This window comes from Balaenoptera physalus (assembly GCF_965194825.1).
Source record: "Balaenoptera physalus genome assembly, chromosome: 9".
Classification (NCBI taxonomy): domain Eukaryota; kingdom Metazoa; phylum Chordata; class Mammalia; order Artiodactyla; family Balaenopteridae; genus Balaenoptera; species Balaenoptera physalus.
Genome location: NC_138888.1, coordinates 34,901,888 through 34,920,348, shown reverse-complemented (window position 1 = coordinate 34,920,348; position 18,461 = coordinate 34,901,888). Strand labels below are relative to the sequence as shown.

At 34.7% G+C, this 18,461-nt stretch overlaps 1 protein-coding gene across 1 annotated transcript in view; it reads right to left on the bottom strand.

Moving 5' to 3' along the window:
• The window catches only part of THEMIS (thymocyte selection associated), a 167,775-nt gene that overhangs the window by 81,058 nt on the left and 68,256 nt on the right, over positions 1-18,461 (bottom strand). Inside the window, exon 3 of the mRNA XM_082474663.1 lies at positions 16,449-16,907. Within this exon, the coding sequence (XP_082330789.1) occupies positions 16,449-16,907 (459 nt within the window). The remainder of the gene's footprint in view (positions 1-16,448; positions 16,908-18,461) is intronic.

Sequence of the window (18,461 nt, the reverse complement as noted above, 5' to 3'; positions counted from 1 at the left end):
TGTTTATAAGCCATCCAGTCTATGGCATTTTGGTATAGCCACAAAATGGACTAAGACAGTGCTCTATTTAAAAATGCAACTATCTCTGTCCTTTGCCCTTCTCTGTTTCTCTATTTTCAATGTCATCCTTTACCTTCAATCATTCCATATAGTTTGCTTATTTATTATCATCATTATTTATTGTTTGTTTCCCCAAAATGGAACTTATGCTCCACAGGGATAGGAGTCTTTAATTGCTTTGTTCACCAACATATCCTAGTGTCTAGCATGGTCCCTAGCACATAGTAGATACTCAATAAATGAATTGAATGAATGAAAAACAATTGCCAAAACAATGTTCTTGGCTGAGCTGTAAAAGTTGTGATCTAGTAAGCAAGTGGAGTTCCAAGTAAAATTTCACTGGGGGGAGAAAAGTTTCTACTGCTAAAACTCCAGCTATACATCATAGAAGGTATTGTATATTTCAATTAAAACTTGTTGCTTTAGGTTGTAGTTTATCTTACTCAATGACTTATTCAATACAATAAATAGTTTTATTGTTTAATTTCTACAAAATAATAATCTAGACATTTTAGGGTATAAAATTATCATGATGCATACCCTTTAAAAGAATATTCAATACAGGGAAATAGCACATGCAGTGAAAATGAACAACTCTTCTTAGATCCATCAGATAATTGAAGTCACAGGAAAAACTGTCACCCCCAAAACTAGAAAGATGGGTGAATACAGAAAGTTACAGCTTATAGGGGTCAGAAACCACTGATGGAGCCAGTGAAGGTAAGAACACTTTAAGAGTAACTGACTAACTGCTGGAGACTAAACATGGACAAGCTTGAGAGATAAAACTTATGGAGGGCCAGGCTTAGCAGGATCCCCCCACAGTTTCCTGAGTTTACGTCCAGGAGCCCCACCAGGTTCTCAGAGTGAAGATCTGAGAAAATTCCCCTCATGCTTTAGGCAGGGTGACGGGAAAAGTAACCATTTTGAAATACACTCAGATCACTCACTTCTCCTTAAAAAAGGCCTGAGTGAAGGAAAACTATTTTACCACAGCCTAACCAACTTGGGTTTTACCAGTCTAATAACTGATGTGGGGGAAAGGAATTACCTAACTCCAGCCCCCGATAGACATTCTGTCTCACTAAGGAGATGTGGGGAGAAAAGCTGAGAAGCAGGGTCAGTAAAAGACTAAGACCTAATTACAGGATTATAGCATGCTTCCCCTCCCCTACACCTCACCAACCATATCAAGAAGACTTCTATAAAATAATAGGAGATTACAATGGAAAGAATGGCACTTATGATCCTATTTAAGAAGGGGTCTCTAGGGAAAGACAACAGGGAAAACAATAAACAAGGATATTATGTACAATTTTAGCTTCTGACACCTACAGGTACAGTAAACAGTGAACACAGCCTAACTCCTAGCCTAAAACCTCACACTAAAGGCCTATTTACCTCAGTTTCTTTTACCCTATACATCATGCCTAGCTTTCAACAAAAAATTACAAGGTATGTTAAAAGGCAAACAGCATAGTCTGAAGAGACAAAGCAAGCATCAAAACCAGACTCAGATATGCAAGAGATTTTGGAATTATCAGACTGGCAACTTAAAATATGATTAATATATTAAGGGCTCTAATGGAAGAAAATGCAAGAAAAGATTGCTAAGGTAAGCAGAGGGGTGGAAACTCTAGGACAGAACTACAAAGAAATGCTAGAAATTAAAAACACAGGAAAATAATTAAAGAATAACTTTGACGTGTTCATCAATAGGCTATACATGGCTAAGGAAAGAATCAGTGAGCTTGAAGATAGATCAATAGAAACTTCCCAAACTGAAAAGCAAAAGAATGAAAAACAACAACACAGAATTTCCAAGACCTGTGGGACAATTACAAAGGTTGTAACGTACACGCATAGGAATTCCAGAAGGAAAAAAGGAAAGGAACAGAAGCAATAATGAAGTAATAATGGTGGAGAATTCGCCAAAATTAATGAAGTTTAGAGAACAAAAAGCAGGATAAATACAAAAAGTCAACACCTAGGCATATCATATTCAAACTGCAGAAAAACAAAGAAGAGAGAAAACTTGAAGAAGCCAGAAGAAAAACCCACCTTGCCTGTGGAGGAAGGAGGATAATAATTACACTGGACTTCTCTTCAGAAACCATGAAAGCAGAAAGAGTAAATGGCATATTTAAAGTGTTGGAAGAGAAAAAATTACCAACCTAGAATTCTATATGTGACAAAATTATCCTTCAAAAGTCAAGGGTGGCAGAATATGCCATCCCAAAATATATCACTTTGGCTTAAGGATTATTTTGAGCTAAGTGCACTTGAAAAACAGCAGATTCAAAAAGAACATTCTAATCTCCCCTTTCTCCCTGAAAACAGGAGCTAAAAACTCTCATGTTAAAGATGCCCTCAGTACCAGGAGAAAGAAAACACTCTTCTAACAGGGAGTCAAAGCCAAGAGAATTCTGTACAAACAGACCTTGTTAAAATAATTTGTATCCTCTTAGGCCTCACCTCATAGTTTACTTTTCCACAATAGCTCAGTTGCTCAACCCAATTTAAAAGCATGCAGGTTTCACCATTTCTTTGGGTCTTCATTTTCTTATGAGGGCTTCCATGTCAAACTTATGCAAATTTGTATGCTTTTTCTCCTCTTCATCTGTCTAAGGTCAGTTTAATTCTTTGGGCCAGCCAAAAAAAACCCTAAGAGGGTAAACGTAAAATTTTACCTCCCCTACAAAAGTGAAAGAGAAATAAAGACTTTCTCAGACAAACAAATGTGAGGAAATATGTCAACAGTAGACCTACCTTGCAAGGAATATAAAAGAAGTTCTTCACAGAGAAGAAAATATGTCAGAAACTCAGATCTACATAAAGAAAGAAGAGTATTAGAGAAGGAATAAATGAAGGCAAAATAAAATGTTTTATTTTTCTTATTTTTAATTGATGTAACAGATAACAGTTTGTTCAAAATAATAATAGCAACAATATATTGGATGATTATAGCTCATGGATAATGAAATGAATGACAGCAGTGTTACAGAGACAAAAGAGAGTAATTGGGAATACTCTGTTATAAGGTACCTGCCCTAGCCATGAAGTTGTATAGTGTTAGTTGAAAGTTGGACTTGGATTATATATGCATATTGCAAACTCCAAGGCAATGACTAAAAATATTTTTAAAGTATAATTGATATGCTGAGGAAGAAAGAAAATGGAATCATGTAAAAGGCTCAATTAAAACCATAGTAGGCAGAAAAAGTTGAATAAATAACACACCTAGTTTTGGGATGGGGATAAAGATAGATATTAGTAAAGAGGTGGCTACAACATGAGTCTTTAAGGATGGAGAGATATTACAAGCCAAGATAGGATAGCAGAAAGAATATCATAGGTGGTAAGAAAACCACAGTCATAGATAAGGAAGCAGACTAAATAGGATATAGTCAGTGATTAACATGTAATTCAGCCTCAGGATTTTAAACTAGAGCAGGGAATCGGGACCGGAGACCCACTGAAAGTAAGACTATGTCTGAAGATGGATCTGCCCCTGGAATATTTGAGATTAATAACGACCAAATTAAATAGATTTTGGCAGATTAATTTGACAGCACAATGGGAAGAGAAGCTGGATTCAGAGCATTTACCTTTCTCTACTAACTGCCATGAAGCCCACAGATAACCAGTATACTGACAACTCACTGTACTTAATTGTTTTTGCATCAACTTCAAACTTTATATATTGTACTGTTATGTTAGATAATACATTAAAACAAAACCCTTCTTATTGCTTATACTATTCTCTTTACTTTTGCACGTTTTAAGTTCTCCATAGCCAAAAGTTAAAATAAAAACATTTTTAAAACGTTGCCTAGAGGTTATTTGCCCTGAGGCCCATTGGTGGGGCGAATGGTGGACTCCAGGAGGGCTCACACCAAGGAGTACTTCCCAAAACTTCTGCTGCCAGTGTCCTTGTCCCCAAGGTGAGCCACAGCTGCCCCCACCTCTGCAGGAGACCCTCCAACACTGGCAGGTTTATTGTTAAGATTGAATGAGAAGACCAGTCCCTCCCATCAGGAAACTTGCACAAGTCTCTTAGATAGCCTCATCCACCAGAGGGCAGACAGCAGAAGCAAGAAGAACTACAATCCTGCAGCCTGTGGAACAAAAACCACATTCACAGAAAGATAGACAAGATGAAAAGGCAGAGGGCTATGTACCAGATGAAGGAACAAGATAAAACCCCAGAAAAACAACTCAATGAGGTGGAGATAGGCAACCTTCCATGACAATGAAAACAGGATGATCTAAAACCTACGGGATGCAGCAAAAGCAGTTCTAAGAGGGAAGTTAATAGCTAGACAAGCCTACCTCAAGAAACAAGGAAAATCTCAAATAAACAATCTAACCTTACACCTAAAAGAACTAGAGAAAGAAGAACAAACAAAACCCAAAGTTAGCAGAAGGAAAGAAATCATAAAGATCAGAGCAGAAATAAATGAAATAGAAACAAAGAAAACAATAGCAAAGATCAATAAAACTAAAAGCTGGTTCTTTGAGAAGATAAACAAAATTGATAAACCATTAGCCAGACTCAGCAAGAAAAAGAGGGAGAGGACTCAAATCAATAAAATTAGAAATGAACAAGGAGAAGTTACAACAGACACCACAAAAATACAAAACATCCTAAGAGACTACTACAAGCAACCCTATGCCAATAAAATGGACAACCTGGAAGAAATGGACAAATTCTTAGAAAAGGACAACCTTCTGAGACTGAACCAGGAAGAAAGAGAAAATATAAACAGACCAATCGCAAGTAATAAAATTGAAACTGTGATTAAAAATCTTCCAACAAACAAAAGTCCAGGACCAGATGGCTTCACAGGTGAATTCTATCAAACAGTTAGAAAAGAGCTAACACTCATCCTTCTCAAAATCTTCCAAAAATTTGCAGAGGAAGGAACACTCCCAAACTCATTCTATGAAGCCACCATCACCCTGATACCAAAACCAGACAAAGGTACTACAAAAAAAGAAAATTACAGACCAATATCACTGATGAATATAGATGCAAAAATACTCAACAAAATACTAGCAAACAGAATCCAATAACACATTAAAAGGATCATACACCATGATCAAGTGGGATTTATCCCAGGAATGCAAGGATTCTTCAATATACATAAATCAATCAATGAGATAAACCATATTAACAAATTGAAGTATAAAAGCCATATGATCATCTCAATAGATGCAGAAAAAGCTTTTGACAAAATTCAACACCCATTTATGATAAAAACTCTCCAGAAAGTGGGCATAGAGGGAACCTATTCAACATAATGAAGGCCATATATGACAAATCCACAGCAAACATCATTCTCAGTGGTGAAAAACTGAAAGCATTTCCACTAAGATCAGGAACAAGACAAGGATGTCCACTCTCACCACTATTATTCAACACAGTTTTGGAAGTCCTAGCCATGGCAATCAGAGAAGAAAAAGAAATAAAAGGAATACAAATTGGAAAAGAAGAAGTAAAACTGTCACTGTTTGCACATGACATGATACTATACATAGAGAATCCTAAAGATGCCACCAGAAAACTACTAGAGCTAATCAATGAATTTGGTAAAGTTGCAGGATACAAAATTAATGCACAGAAATCTCTTGCATTCCTATATACTAATGATGAAAAATCTGAAAGAGAAATTAAGGAAACACTCCCATTTACCATTGCAACAAAAAGAATAAAATACCTAGGAATAAACTTACCTAAGGAGGTAAAAGACCTGTACTCAGAAAACTATAAAACACTGATGAAAGAAATTAAAGATGATACAAACAGATGGAGAGATATATTATGTTCTTGGATTGGAAGAATCAACATTGTGAAAATGACTATACTACCCAAAGCAATCTACAGATTCAATGCAATCCCTATCAAATTACCAATGGCATATTTTACGTAACTAGAACAAAAAATCTTAAAATTTGTATGGAGACACAAAAGACGCCGAATAGCCAAAGCAGTCTTGAGGGAAAAAAACGGAGCTGGAGGAATCAGACTCCCTGACTTCACACTATACTACAAAGCTACAGTAATCAAGACAATATGGTACTGGCACAAAAACAGAAACATAGATCAATGGAACAAGATAGAAAGCCCAGAGATAAACCCACGCACCTATGGTCAACTAATCTATGACAAAGGAGGCAAGGATATACAATGGAGAAAAGACAGTCTCTTCAATAAATGTTCCTGGGAAAACTGGACAGCTACATGTAAAAGAATGAAATTAGAACACTCCCTAACACCATACACAAAAATAAACTCAAAATGGATTAGATACCTAAATGTAAGACCGGACACTATAAAACTCTTAGAGGAAAACATAGGAAGAACACTCTTTGACATAAATCACAGCAAGATCTTTTTTGATCCACCTCCTAGAGTAATGGAAATAAAAACAAAAATAAACAAATGGGACCTAATGAAACTTCAAAGCTTTTGCACAGCAAAGGAAACCATAAACAAGACGAAAAGACAACCCTCAGAATGGGAGAAAATATTTGCAAACGAATCAACGGACAAAGGATTAATCTCCAAAATATATAAATAGCTCATGCAGCTCAATATTAAAAAAAAAAAACCCAAGCCAAAAATGGGCAGAAGACCTAAATAGACATTTCTCCAAAGACATACAGATGGCCAAGAAGCACATGAAAAGCTGCTCAACATCACTAATTATTAGAGAAATGCAAATCAAAACTACAATGAGGTATCACCTCACACCAGTTCGAATGGGCATCATCAGAAAATCTACAAACAGCAAATGCTGGAGAGGGTGTGGAGAAAAGGGAACCGTCTTGTGCTGTTGGTGGGAATGTAAATTGATACAGCCACTATGGAGAACAGTATGGAGGTTCCTTAAAAAACTAAAAATAGAATTACTATATGATCCAGCAATCCCACTACTGGGCATATACCCTGAGAAATCCATCATTCAAAAAGACACATGCACCCCAATGTTCATTGCAGCACTCTTTACAATAGCCAGGTCATGGAAGCAACCTAAATGCCCATTGACAGACGAATGGATAAAGAAGTTGTGGTACATATATACAATGGAATATTACTCAGCCATAAAAAGGAATGAAATTGGGTCATTTGTTGAGACGTGGATGGATCTAGAGACTGTCATACAGTGTGAAGTAAGTCAGAAAGAGAAAAACAAATATCGTATATTAACGCATATATGTGGAACCTAGAAAAATGGTACAGATGAACCGGTCTGCAGGGCAGAAATTGAGAAACAGATGTAGAGAACAAACGAATGGACCCCAAGGGGGAAAAGCGGCAGGGGGTTGGGGGTGGGGGTGTGATGAATTGGGCGATTGTGGTTGACATGTATACACTGATGTGTATAAAACTGATGACTAATAAGGACCTGCTGTATAAAAAAATAAATAAAATAAATTTTTCAAAAATTAAAAAAGAAAGTTACCTAGAATTTGGAAATGACATACTTAAGTTTTCAAACTGAAATAGGCTTAACTAATTTTTATGACAAATTTCATTATATCTGTGTCCAAAAGAAAGATAAATCAACATTTTTTGTTTTGGTTTTCTTATAAACAAGAAGTTACATGCTCTTATAAAAATATTTTTTAAAAATAAGAGGGGAGATAAAACATTACAATCTTTATCAGCTTTAGACTACCACTGCTTACATTTTGGTATATCCAGTGTGTGTGTGTGTGTGTGTGTGCGCGTGTGTGTGTGTGTATTATACAATTTTAAACAAGCATTTTTATCTTATAAGTAACCCTCCCTCCCACCACCAGAAATGAAAATGGTTATAGAAAATGAGCTAAATTAGAAAATTTCCCAAAAAAGTTATCTTGACTTCAAACTGATAAAGAGATAAGAAGACAGCAACTCCGAGCATGAGAGACATTCCTGATGGTCTTTATTACAAGTTTTTCAGTTTCAAATTAATCTAAAGTAAAAACAATATATACTCATGCAACCTTAGTTTACACTTCCCAAATTTTCTTCCTGGGTAAACATGAATTGTTCTGGCTTGGGTACGTTTTCTGGTTTTCCAAAGGGAGCTCTTGTGAAAAAAATTTCCATTCCATCTTCTCTAAAAAGGTAGCATTAGTTTCTTTTCTCTGCTTCTGAGTCATTTCATTAAACATTGTCTTTCTGCCTATTCTTTCAGGGAAAGTCCCTGTACAGTTAGGGCTAACGTTAATCATAATGTGATGCTTTTCTGCATTTCCCACTGCAACAACTCTTTTAGCCAAGTGTGAATTTGGGGGACCCCACTAAAAATTATCTTTAAAGAGAAAATAAAGGTATACATTTAAGCTTGGTTAATGTTAGGCAATGCATGCTTCCTTGAACAGCTAATACTCAATTCTGGAATACTCTTTGTCTCAACTCAGCATTCAAGGACCTATACTTTGCAATTAGGCCTGAATTAGCAGTACATGGTAGGAAATCTACTGAGACAATCTTATTCAAGTCTTGAAGCAAGATGGTTGTTTCTACATATTTTTTTCTTAACAAATTTTGTAAATTCTAGCCTGCAGTTTTTCTCAATTTCTAGTTTCTCCTATATTATTATTATTATTAAACAATTCATGTATTTTTTGCAAATTTTCACTTTCTAAGTTTGATTTTTTAATTTACTTTCCAAGACTATAGTTATTTTTCTCTAAAGTGCTTTCATAAATTTTGTCTCCAGCTCTCATTTATTCTGTGAATTGTTTTGCTTACATTTTTGCATCACATCATACTCTTCATTATACAATGATTATTCGATGCACTAATAATTTCTGAACTTGCCTCATTCTAGACTTTTAAATTAAAATTTGCTTTGTAGTTCATCTATTTGGTCTCAATTTTCTTTACAAATATTCTGTGAATTAATTTTTTTCCATTTATTCAGTTTCATTTCAACTTAAGAGAAGCTATACAGTGAATTTCCATTTTGTTGGGTGGTCCTCCTCTGGTTCTACTTCTGTTTGTATTTATAAACAGATAAAGTTCCTTTTGGATCACTCTCCAACATTTGTAGCAGAAAAAAAATCATCAGGACTTTCCTTGAGCAATCTTGCATTTGATATGGCTTTATTTGTAACACTACTCTGTCTTTTACATTTTCATTCAGTTTATAAAAGCTAAGAAAAGTGAAGAGCCATTTTCTTATACTAAATGATACAATTAACATGTTTTCTTCATTGATATGTCAACTTGACTGGCCTGTTGCAGCCAGCTATTTAATCAAACACTGATCTAGGTGTTGCTGTGACGGTATTTTGTAGACGTGGTTACCATCCAAATAACTTGACTTTAAGTAAAGGATGTTACCCTCAATATGTGGATAAGCCTCATCCAATCAGCTGAAGGTCTAAAGAGCAAAAACAGAAGTTTCCCAGAGAAGAAGAAATTCTGCCTCAAGACTGCAGCATAAACTTCTGCCTGAGTTTCCAGCTTGTCAGCCTGTCCTATAGATGTAGAACTTATTAGCCCCCATAATTACATTAGCCAAGGCCTTAAAATTAATTAAATAACTAATTCATATATAATCATGTATAGATAATATAATACAATTATATATAATATATAATATCAATTTATATAATATTATATACTTTTTCTCTGGAGAACCCTGAATGATCAAAAGTTAATTATTGGTAGTTTAAGAATAAATAAATAAATAAATATATATATATATATATATATATGTATATACATAATATATACACACATATATAGTAAAAACTGTACTTTGCTTGCTGTTTGATGTTTTTATTAGCAGTAAGATTTCTGCCTAAAGGAAGAAAATGAAATGGAAGCTGGCTAGAGCATCCACGGGTTCTAAAGATCATGTTATGTCACAGTACTTTCATGGAAACATTAGGAAAAACATCACTAATAAAAATTGAACCTGTTATATAAGTATAAGTGATATCAACTTTGGTGCCATAAAGTGAATATTCATTCTCCTTAGCTATTAAGTTCATAAATATGTCATTGTAACAAATCAAATCTGGATATGGTGGGTGAGAAAACCTTCTTGATACCTAAATAGGAACTTTGTACTGTACAACATATATAGACAGAAGCAATTATTTTAGTTGCTTCATTCATTCATTCATGTATTTAATTTATTGAATAATGAACATTTACTTTATCTCAAGCATTGAGAAGATAAAAAGAAATACATAAGAAATTGACTCAGATACTTCCATAAATTACTAAAAATTATGTTGTGTTAAAAAGATTAAGTTTATAAATTATACTTATCACTTAGTAATATTAGCAACCAGTCCTTTCAGGGTTATACTAGGTCCAGGAAAAACTCTGACCTAGGACCAATTTCAGTAAGTAGTGAGGTTTATGGGTGAAATATGTTGCTTTTCAACTCTTTCTTCCCTTAAATTTGCCATAGGGTAAAAAGGAGAAAAAGAAAGAAAAAAGAAAGAGTTTCAATGAATCTAAAAGATGTCTGCAATCCTTAAACTAGATAAAGATTGAACTCAGATGGAAGAATGGTCAACGATTCGGTAGAATAGAAAAAGGAAAGCCTATGTGCCTAAGGAGTTCGAGTCCAGTGAAAAGTCAGCCTTTTTTGCCCCACACAACTCCCAAAAGGTTTTTGAATTGGAGGCATAAAGACCCTCTGAAGGTAGAGGACAAAACAAGGGGATTATGTGAATGTTTGAAGCATGGTTAAACCAGGTCTTCAGCTTTAATTTGGGGAAGACAGGTGACAACCCTTCCCACCTCTCTCTCTGCAGGAAAGAGTACAGGGTCGTAGAATCTGGAAAGTAGGCATAGGTGAGCAGGGGAGAAGCATGGAACTGAAAGCAAAGAAGGGAAGTCTAAATCTATGGGGGAACAGTGAAAGCCTCAGCAACTTCCCCACTCAGTTACAATAGTTTCATAACCCCCAGGAGGTATCAAGAAGATTCTTTTCAGATGAAATTGAACAAGTCCTGGAGGAAAGACTCACAGGATCTGAATTTGGGGAATTCTCCAGTGAAAAAGCCAACAAAATGAAACCTAAAATTCATAAAACAAAGAGCTCGTATATCAATAGTGCCTCACTTGTAAATTAAATTAAAAATGTGTCTAACATGTAAATATGAACAAGTGGGAAATAATCACCAAGAATTTGAGGAAAACATTTAACAAGAATGACAGACTAAAACTTCAAAAAAGGCCAAAAGAGGCAGATAAAGTGCAAGGAACAGTAGAAAACTTTAAGAAATAGTAGTATATTCTCAGAGAGATAAGATACTGAGTCCTTAAAACAAGAACGTGTTAACAGTTAAAAAATGATATAAGAAATAACTCTTAGAAATTAAAAATATGATAGCTGAAATTAAAAATTCATTAAAACAGTTGGAAATGTAGTTAAGAAATTTTCCCTGAAGGTAAACCAAAGACAAAGAGACATAAAATAAAGAAAATAGTTCTACATTAGTATGGGAGCTTCAACATGAGATTAGAAGTTACAGAAGGAGAGAAGAGAAAAAACAGTTGAAAGGCAATTATCAAAGAATTTATCCTAGAAATGAGGGACCTGAATTTCCAACCTGAAAACTTTCCTCACAATGAAAGAACAGACCTACCACAAAGCACATGACTGTGAAACTTCTGAATACCATGGATAATCTCTCAAAGGAAATACTGGAAACAATAAGTTATTTGAGTCCAGAAATTGCTAGTAAACACAGAAGCAAGTCAAAGAGTAACCACCAGGATGGTGTTAAATCGAAGTCCCAGGACAACACTGTAATGGACTAAATGTTTGTGTCCCCTAATATTCATATGTTGAAACTCAACTTCATAATGTGAGGGGGTCAGGAGGTGGCATCTTTGGGAGGTGATTAGAATTAGATGAGGTCATGAGGATGGAGCCCTCATCAATGAGATCAGAGCCCTTATACAAGGCACCAGAGGCTTTGCTTCCCCTCTCTGCTCTCTGTGTAAGGATACTGTAAGGATAAGGATACTGTAAGTCTGCAATCTGCAACCTGGAAGAGTTTCCTCACCAGAATTCCACAGTGCTGGCACCCTAATCTCAGACTTCCAGCCTCTAGAACTGTAAGAAATAAATTTCTGTTGCTTATAAGCCACCCAGTTTATGGTATTTTTATAATAGTATCCCAAGCTAAGACAAGCACCTATGTATTAGTTCTAGAGAGCCACAAATACAGACTGGAGCATGAGGTTGGAGGGTTCCAGGAGGAATACTTCAGGATAAAAAAAATAACAGAAGAGGTAGATCTCCTGACAGTTTGGGCTCTGGAAAATTGCGTTGAATGGCTTTTTTTGTTTTCTTTTACAAAGATGTTGGAAAATACTTCAAGACTTAGGAGAGGATTGAAGAAAACTAAGAAATGAAATAGTAAGGTCATTATTACAGAAAAATAAAGTTATACAGAAATGGAATTATGGTCATTATCTACCACTTGATTCAGCAATGAGCTGTCACAATAATGAAACTGCAAATGCTTAACCATAACTTATCATATACTGAGAGAATGGGGAAAGGGAAGAGGAAGTAGGAATATAAGACCTATAATTAAATCTTCATCACCACACATGGAAGTCAGTAGTTACTGTCTAAAACTGATCACTTGAAAAATAGCAATATCCGTATATTATTGGAAATGTGAATGGAAATACAAGAAAGCAGGAGCAAAATATTTAAAGGAGTTACCTCAGAGTAGCAGAATGTGGGGGAAATTTGGGAATGGTCAAGGGCACAAGGTTTGTTGGTAACTTTGTCTTTTTACTACTATTTGACACTTTTGACTTTGATAAAAATGGAAATTATTTTTGAAAATACATGAGAGAAAGACAAAGTCTCAGAATACTAAAAGATCAATGTACTTTTTTCTTCTACTCATTTGTCACCTATTATACAATATTCAGATACTGCCTTTCTGATATCACCATTCTGCTCGTGTGATTTCAGCCCTCTGTTTATAAATGAATTACGTCATATACTTGAGCAGAAACTTTTTCCCAAATTTGAATGGCACTAAGTTTTTCTCCTAAAGCAAAATGCAACTTTCCAACTCTTAAAATTTCCACTAGTAAATAACTACTTATCAATCAATACACCAAAACATAACTCCATTAAAAAGTTTTAAAATCAAGATTTTTTTGAAGCCGCTTTAAATGGCTGGCTCCATTTTTCATTTGCAAATATTATGCATTCCATTTGTTACACTAATATGAATTTTATCTTCCTGTTAAAGGCACAAAGAGATTTTGCTATGACTTATATGAAACCAGTAGTTAGAGGTCTTGGATGGTTATTTATACCTCTTTTCCAAAGAGATTTAGTTTTTAAAAAATCACTAAGTGTAGGGTAAGAGTTAGAGGGGGTTGGCCTGTGACCAAGAGTTTCCAGGAACAAATATTCCATTTAAACACTTTGTGCTACATTTCTTTTTTATAAAGCCTAAATTTTCCCATTAGTAACATTAAAAACTAGTACTAGGAGTAGAATATCTTATATTTCCTCTTTTCTCTATTTACTTGCTATGTACTCTTTTCCACAAATCAATATTTCATAGCTTCCTATAGTTCTCAGTCTTTTCCATCTTGCTTTCCACCCTAAGGTTTCTCTAAAATCTCCAACCCCTGACAGACCTATTCTTTTTCTTGTCACTTTAGAAAAGAAGGACTCAAGTCAAGAGGAGTTTGAACTGTGCCTGACACTCAAAGTCACTGGAAAACAACTTAGCAGGCAACATGCCCTTGACTTCAAGGCAAGTATGAATCCTCAATATAAGAAAGAATCATGTAAAACAAGACCACAATTGATCAAAAAACAGTTTACATTTTATACTTAGAAGAAAAATGCCTATAACAACAATAATTTTTTAAATTTGACTTTTTGTGTTGGACACCCATCCTCTATTTTCAGGAAATATTCTGTAGTCAGTATACATGCAAAGCAGTCTCATACAGTATCTGTCCTGAAATTGCTATACAATGAGAACTAATGTTTAAAATAATCCCTAAGAAATTAAAGGTCCAAAATAATTAAAATCGAAATTCAATTTTAATATCATTAAAGAATGGAAATTGGACTAAAACATTTGGGGAAGGATTTTACTTCATCTAAAGGCTTTCTTCTGGGACCTTAGCTAGCATGAAACCATATTTAAGTCCATCTAAACACTTCTGTTAATATCCCCTGCTCTTCTGTCAATGTTTATATGTGATAAACTGCACCACCATTCAACCAGCAGATCAAGCCAGAAGCCTGGGAATCAGGTTAACTTCTTTCCCCTTCCAATAGACCTTCAGATCTGGCTAGCTGTACTTCTGAAATACCCATTAAGAAGAGCTGTCCCTCTTATATCACTATTGTATTAACCCCCCAGTACTCTGCCACAGAACCAGCGGCCTCACTACACTTCTCCCACCTTGTTTCTCCAGCTGAAAAACCATTATTAATTTGCTCTTTGGACAAATGTTAACCCCTTAACATATATTTCAAGATCCTCCATGACTGATTCCACTACCCCATTGCATGTTTTGATATCTGTCTCAGCCTGCCTTCTCTCTTTTCTCACCAGGTGCACTGGAACCACAGTCTCTTGCTTACCTGCTTTCCTTCAAACTGCGTCTGCTTCCTCCAATGTTGTCCCCTCTCTCTCAGCCTGCCCATCTCCTATTCACCCTTCAGATCTTAGTTTAAGTGTCATTTCCTCAGTGAAGGCCTTCGTGATCCTTAACCTAAATTCATTAAATTCTGTAACCATCTTGTTCATGTGCTTAGGTTCTGGGTTCGCCTTCATTTGCATCTGCATGATAGGAGATGCCAATGGTTTTAGAAAAATAACAAAATTTAAAATGAGAAAATGCTATCCATTATTTATGAAAACTAAGGAAAACTCAGTTACCAATTTTGATTGTACGTTTTGGGAAAGCTGACAAAACACTAATGTGAGGTCTAAAGTTTGCTGCGACTTCAATATTTTGTCAACTGAAAAAAATAATCATGCTGTGGCCTCAATTTTTTGTAGTACAAAAAAAAATCACTACTTGAGTGGAATTCCTTACCTACACCTTTTGCTCAAATGAATTAATTGATTTCTGGTTAAACAGATGTATGTAACAAAATTTAACACAGCTCTAAAACCTACTCAAAAGGCACATCAAGTTTTTCACAATTGCATGTGACCAACAATATTAATAGGAGCAGAGATAAATAGAATTTGAGATATCCAAGGGGTACTCTTTGACCAAACATTTTTACATATTGCTTTTTTTCTCGGGTGTGTTACATATAGTATCTTAATAGAACCTTATTTCATTCTCAAAACAACTCCAAGACATAGACAAAAGGGATATCATCATCCCCTTTGTATAGACACAGTTTAGATGGCTCACCCAAAGCCACCACCTGTTAAGTTATTGACCAGAGTTAGAATCCAGGACTTTTGACTGCAAATACAGAACTCTTTGTTCCATACTTGTCATGCTTATGTGCCATAATCTTAAAAAGTCAAGGTGTTAATTTCTTTAGGATTACAATGCTCTCTCCAGCTATTCCTATTTTAAAATGCAAAAATCTTATGAAGATTACATACTAAAATACACTTATGTGGGAAGAGGGAAAGGGGGAGGGTCAGGATGGGGTATGGGATTAAGATATACAAAGTACTATGTATAAGATAGATAAGCAACAAGGATATATTGTACAGCACAGGGAAATATAGCCATTATTTTGTAATAATTCTAAAGGGAGTATAATGTATAAAAACATTGAATCACTATGCTGTACACCTGAAACAAATATAATATTGTAAAACAACTATATTTCAATAGAATCCTTTTAAACCCACATTATGTGTGAATTAATTTGTCATATCATTTTCCTTAAGTCAGAAGGACTCCAAACTCATAGGAAGATTTATGACCAATGAGGGATGGCTGAAATAAAAAAAGAAAAAAGGCTCCCACAAAAGTAGGAGTAAGGGACACATAAAGAAACTTTATACTCTTACCTCTTTTTTGACCACCTCCATACAAGAAAGCTTCTTTCTAGCCAATTAATTCTCTATTCTAAAAAGTAGCTCTTTTCTGATCCTGTTTAACTGGCAGTGATAAAAATAAATATTTTAATCTGTCTGTACCTGACAATTACAGCATTTTACATTTGGATAGCACCACACAATTTAAAATATTTGCTTACATAAATTACTGAATTTGAGTCTTGCAACAAATACATGATTTGCTTATTTATAGATGAGAATCTAACTCTCAGTGGGCTTAATGGACAAGTCAGGGACAGAGTTCCATTCTTTAGACTAAAGCTTTTCTCTTTCCCAAACCCCACAATCATGTTCATAAAGCATCATTCTCAGGGGATACTTACATTTCATCACACCTTGAATTTCATAAACAGGCTTGAGAATCACAGCACCATAAAAGCCTTTAGGGAATGGATTTGTTAAGTCCCACTTATTTGAAAAGTCTGTAAGTTTCACAGTTCGTGTTCTGTTCTTGGGGATCTTCCATTGGACAATTTCCTTTAGGGTGTAGATATGTTCATCATCACACTCATAGAACTCTCCTTCTTGTGACAAAGGCAAAGTAAATGAGTGATTTTGATGATTCCTTAGCACACCACAGTTCACCATTATTTCTCCATTGATCTCTTCGACTGAGTTGAGCATGATTTGCTCACCATGCTTTATGATGAGATTCTCTAGTTTTATATCCTTCTGATGATAGAAGCAAGGATGTCCCAGTCTACTTGGTCCAATATGGATGGTTCTTGTAATTTCTTCCATAGTGAGGTATGGAGTTTTATCAGCCACAATCTTAAAAAGACCTGAGAACAGAATTCTGTGAATTAGAAAGTTCTCATAAGAAAATCACAGCAAGAGAGTTATAAAACAAGTAAAACGTAGCATTTAAAAGTAATGTACCTTTTTCAAGATTAGAGATATTTGTTTTAATCTTGAATTCTTCTAGGTAAAAATTTAATGTATTTTCTGTAGGTTACTGGATTGTCAGATCCAGACAGGCCACATAGATGGAAAGGGGAAAATAGCGTGAAATAGAAAAGGCCCACTTCCTGGAGATGCAATCTGCATGAGATACTGGCTATCTCCCAACCACATGTGTGATCTTGAGCAAGGCATTTAATCTCTCAAGATCGCATTTTTAATTTTTAAAATGAAAGGATTGGATTAGATCAGTATTTCCATATATATTCTCTGGAAACACCAAAATTAAAAGATATTCCAGAAGGAAACTGTTTCATGGTCAAATTAACGATTACACAGTTATTACCTGGAACTAGACCATGGTGATGGTTGTAACGCATTGTGAATGTACCTAATGACACTAAATTGTACACTTTAAAATGGTAAATTTGATGTTATATGCATTTTACCACAATAAAAAGTATCTACATATTTCCAAGTAATTTAAGATTTCTCAGAAACTTCAGATGCACTGTGACTCACAAGAGGGGAATATAACATGCAGAATTTCCCAAATTTCTTTCATTCTAAAACTCTTGGGGAAACATACATAAATAAACTACAAAATAGTATGTCACGATATATTAGTGATCCACATAACTCTCCTTGAGAAATGCCAGGTTAGATAGTTGTTCTGCATTGAATACTCTTGATTATATATCATTCATTCTTCTCATTACTTTTCTAATTTTGCCATAGTTTCACTATTTCAAATTTTTTCCTCTAATACTATTGGGATAGTCACTGATACAATGAATTTTTGTTCTTTAAGACACAGCTTTTTATGCTTGCATGTTTAAGTTTCATTCTTCTCTTTGAATTATTTTGCTTTTATTTTATAAGCACATCTGTTTTGTAGCACTTTCAGAAATTTATTTATTGAATAAATTTTAATAAATTCCAGAGAAAATAAGAACAAAGGAAAAATTAGGTAATTGCTTTGTTAACCCCAAAGTAAATTAAGACAATTATTATATAATAGCATACACTAAGAAGGCAGTGTGTAAAGAATCCTACTAGAATGATATAGCTTGTAAAAGTTATTTTTTCATTTAGTCAAAAATACAGTCCAATTAAATTTATCTATGTATCAAATTATTATTAACCAGGTTACAATGTCTCTTATGTGTATTTTGGGTTATGGTACAAAGATTTATGATGTTATTTTTTAGTCGATCTTTGCTCAAACAAAAAAAAATACAGGATTTTGGTTACTTTTAAATATAAATGTTCTGAAAAAGTGGGTGATACAATCCTGGCAAAGGCTGAGGAAGGTAGCATGTGCAATCTGTCCTGAAAACCTTTATAAATCAAATAGTGTTCATTCCCTGCATGGTGTGCTTGAAGACAGTAAGGCAAAGAAACATTTACTTTGAAGGAACTTCTTATTTTATTAT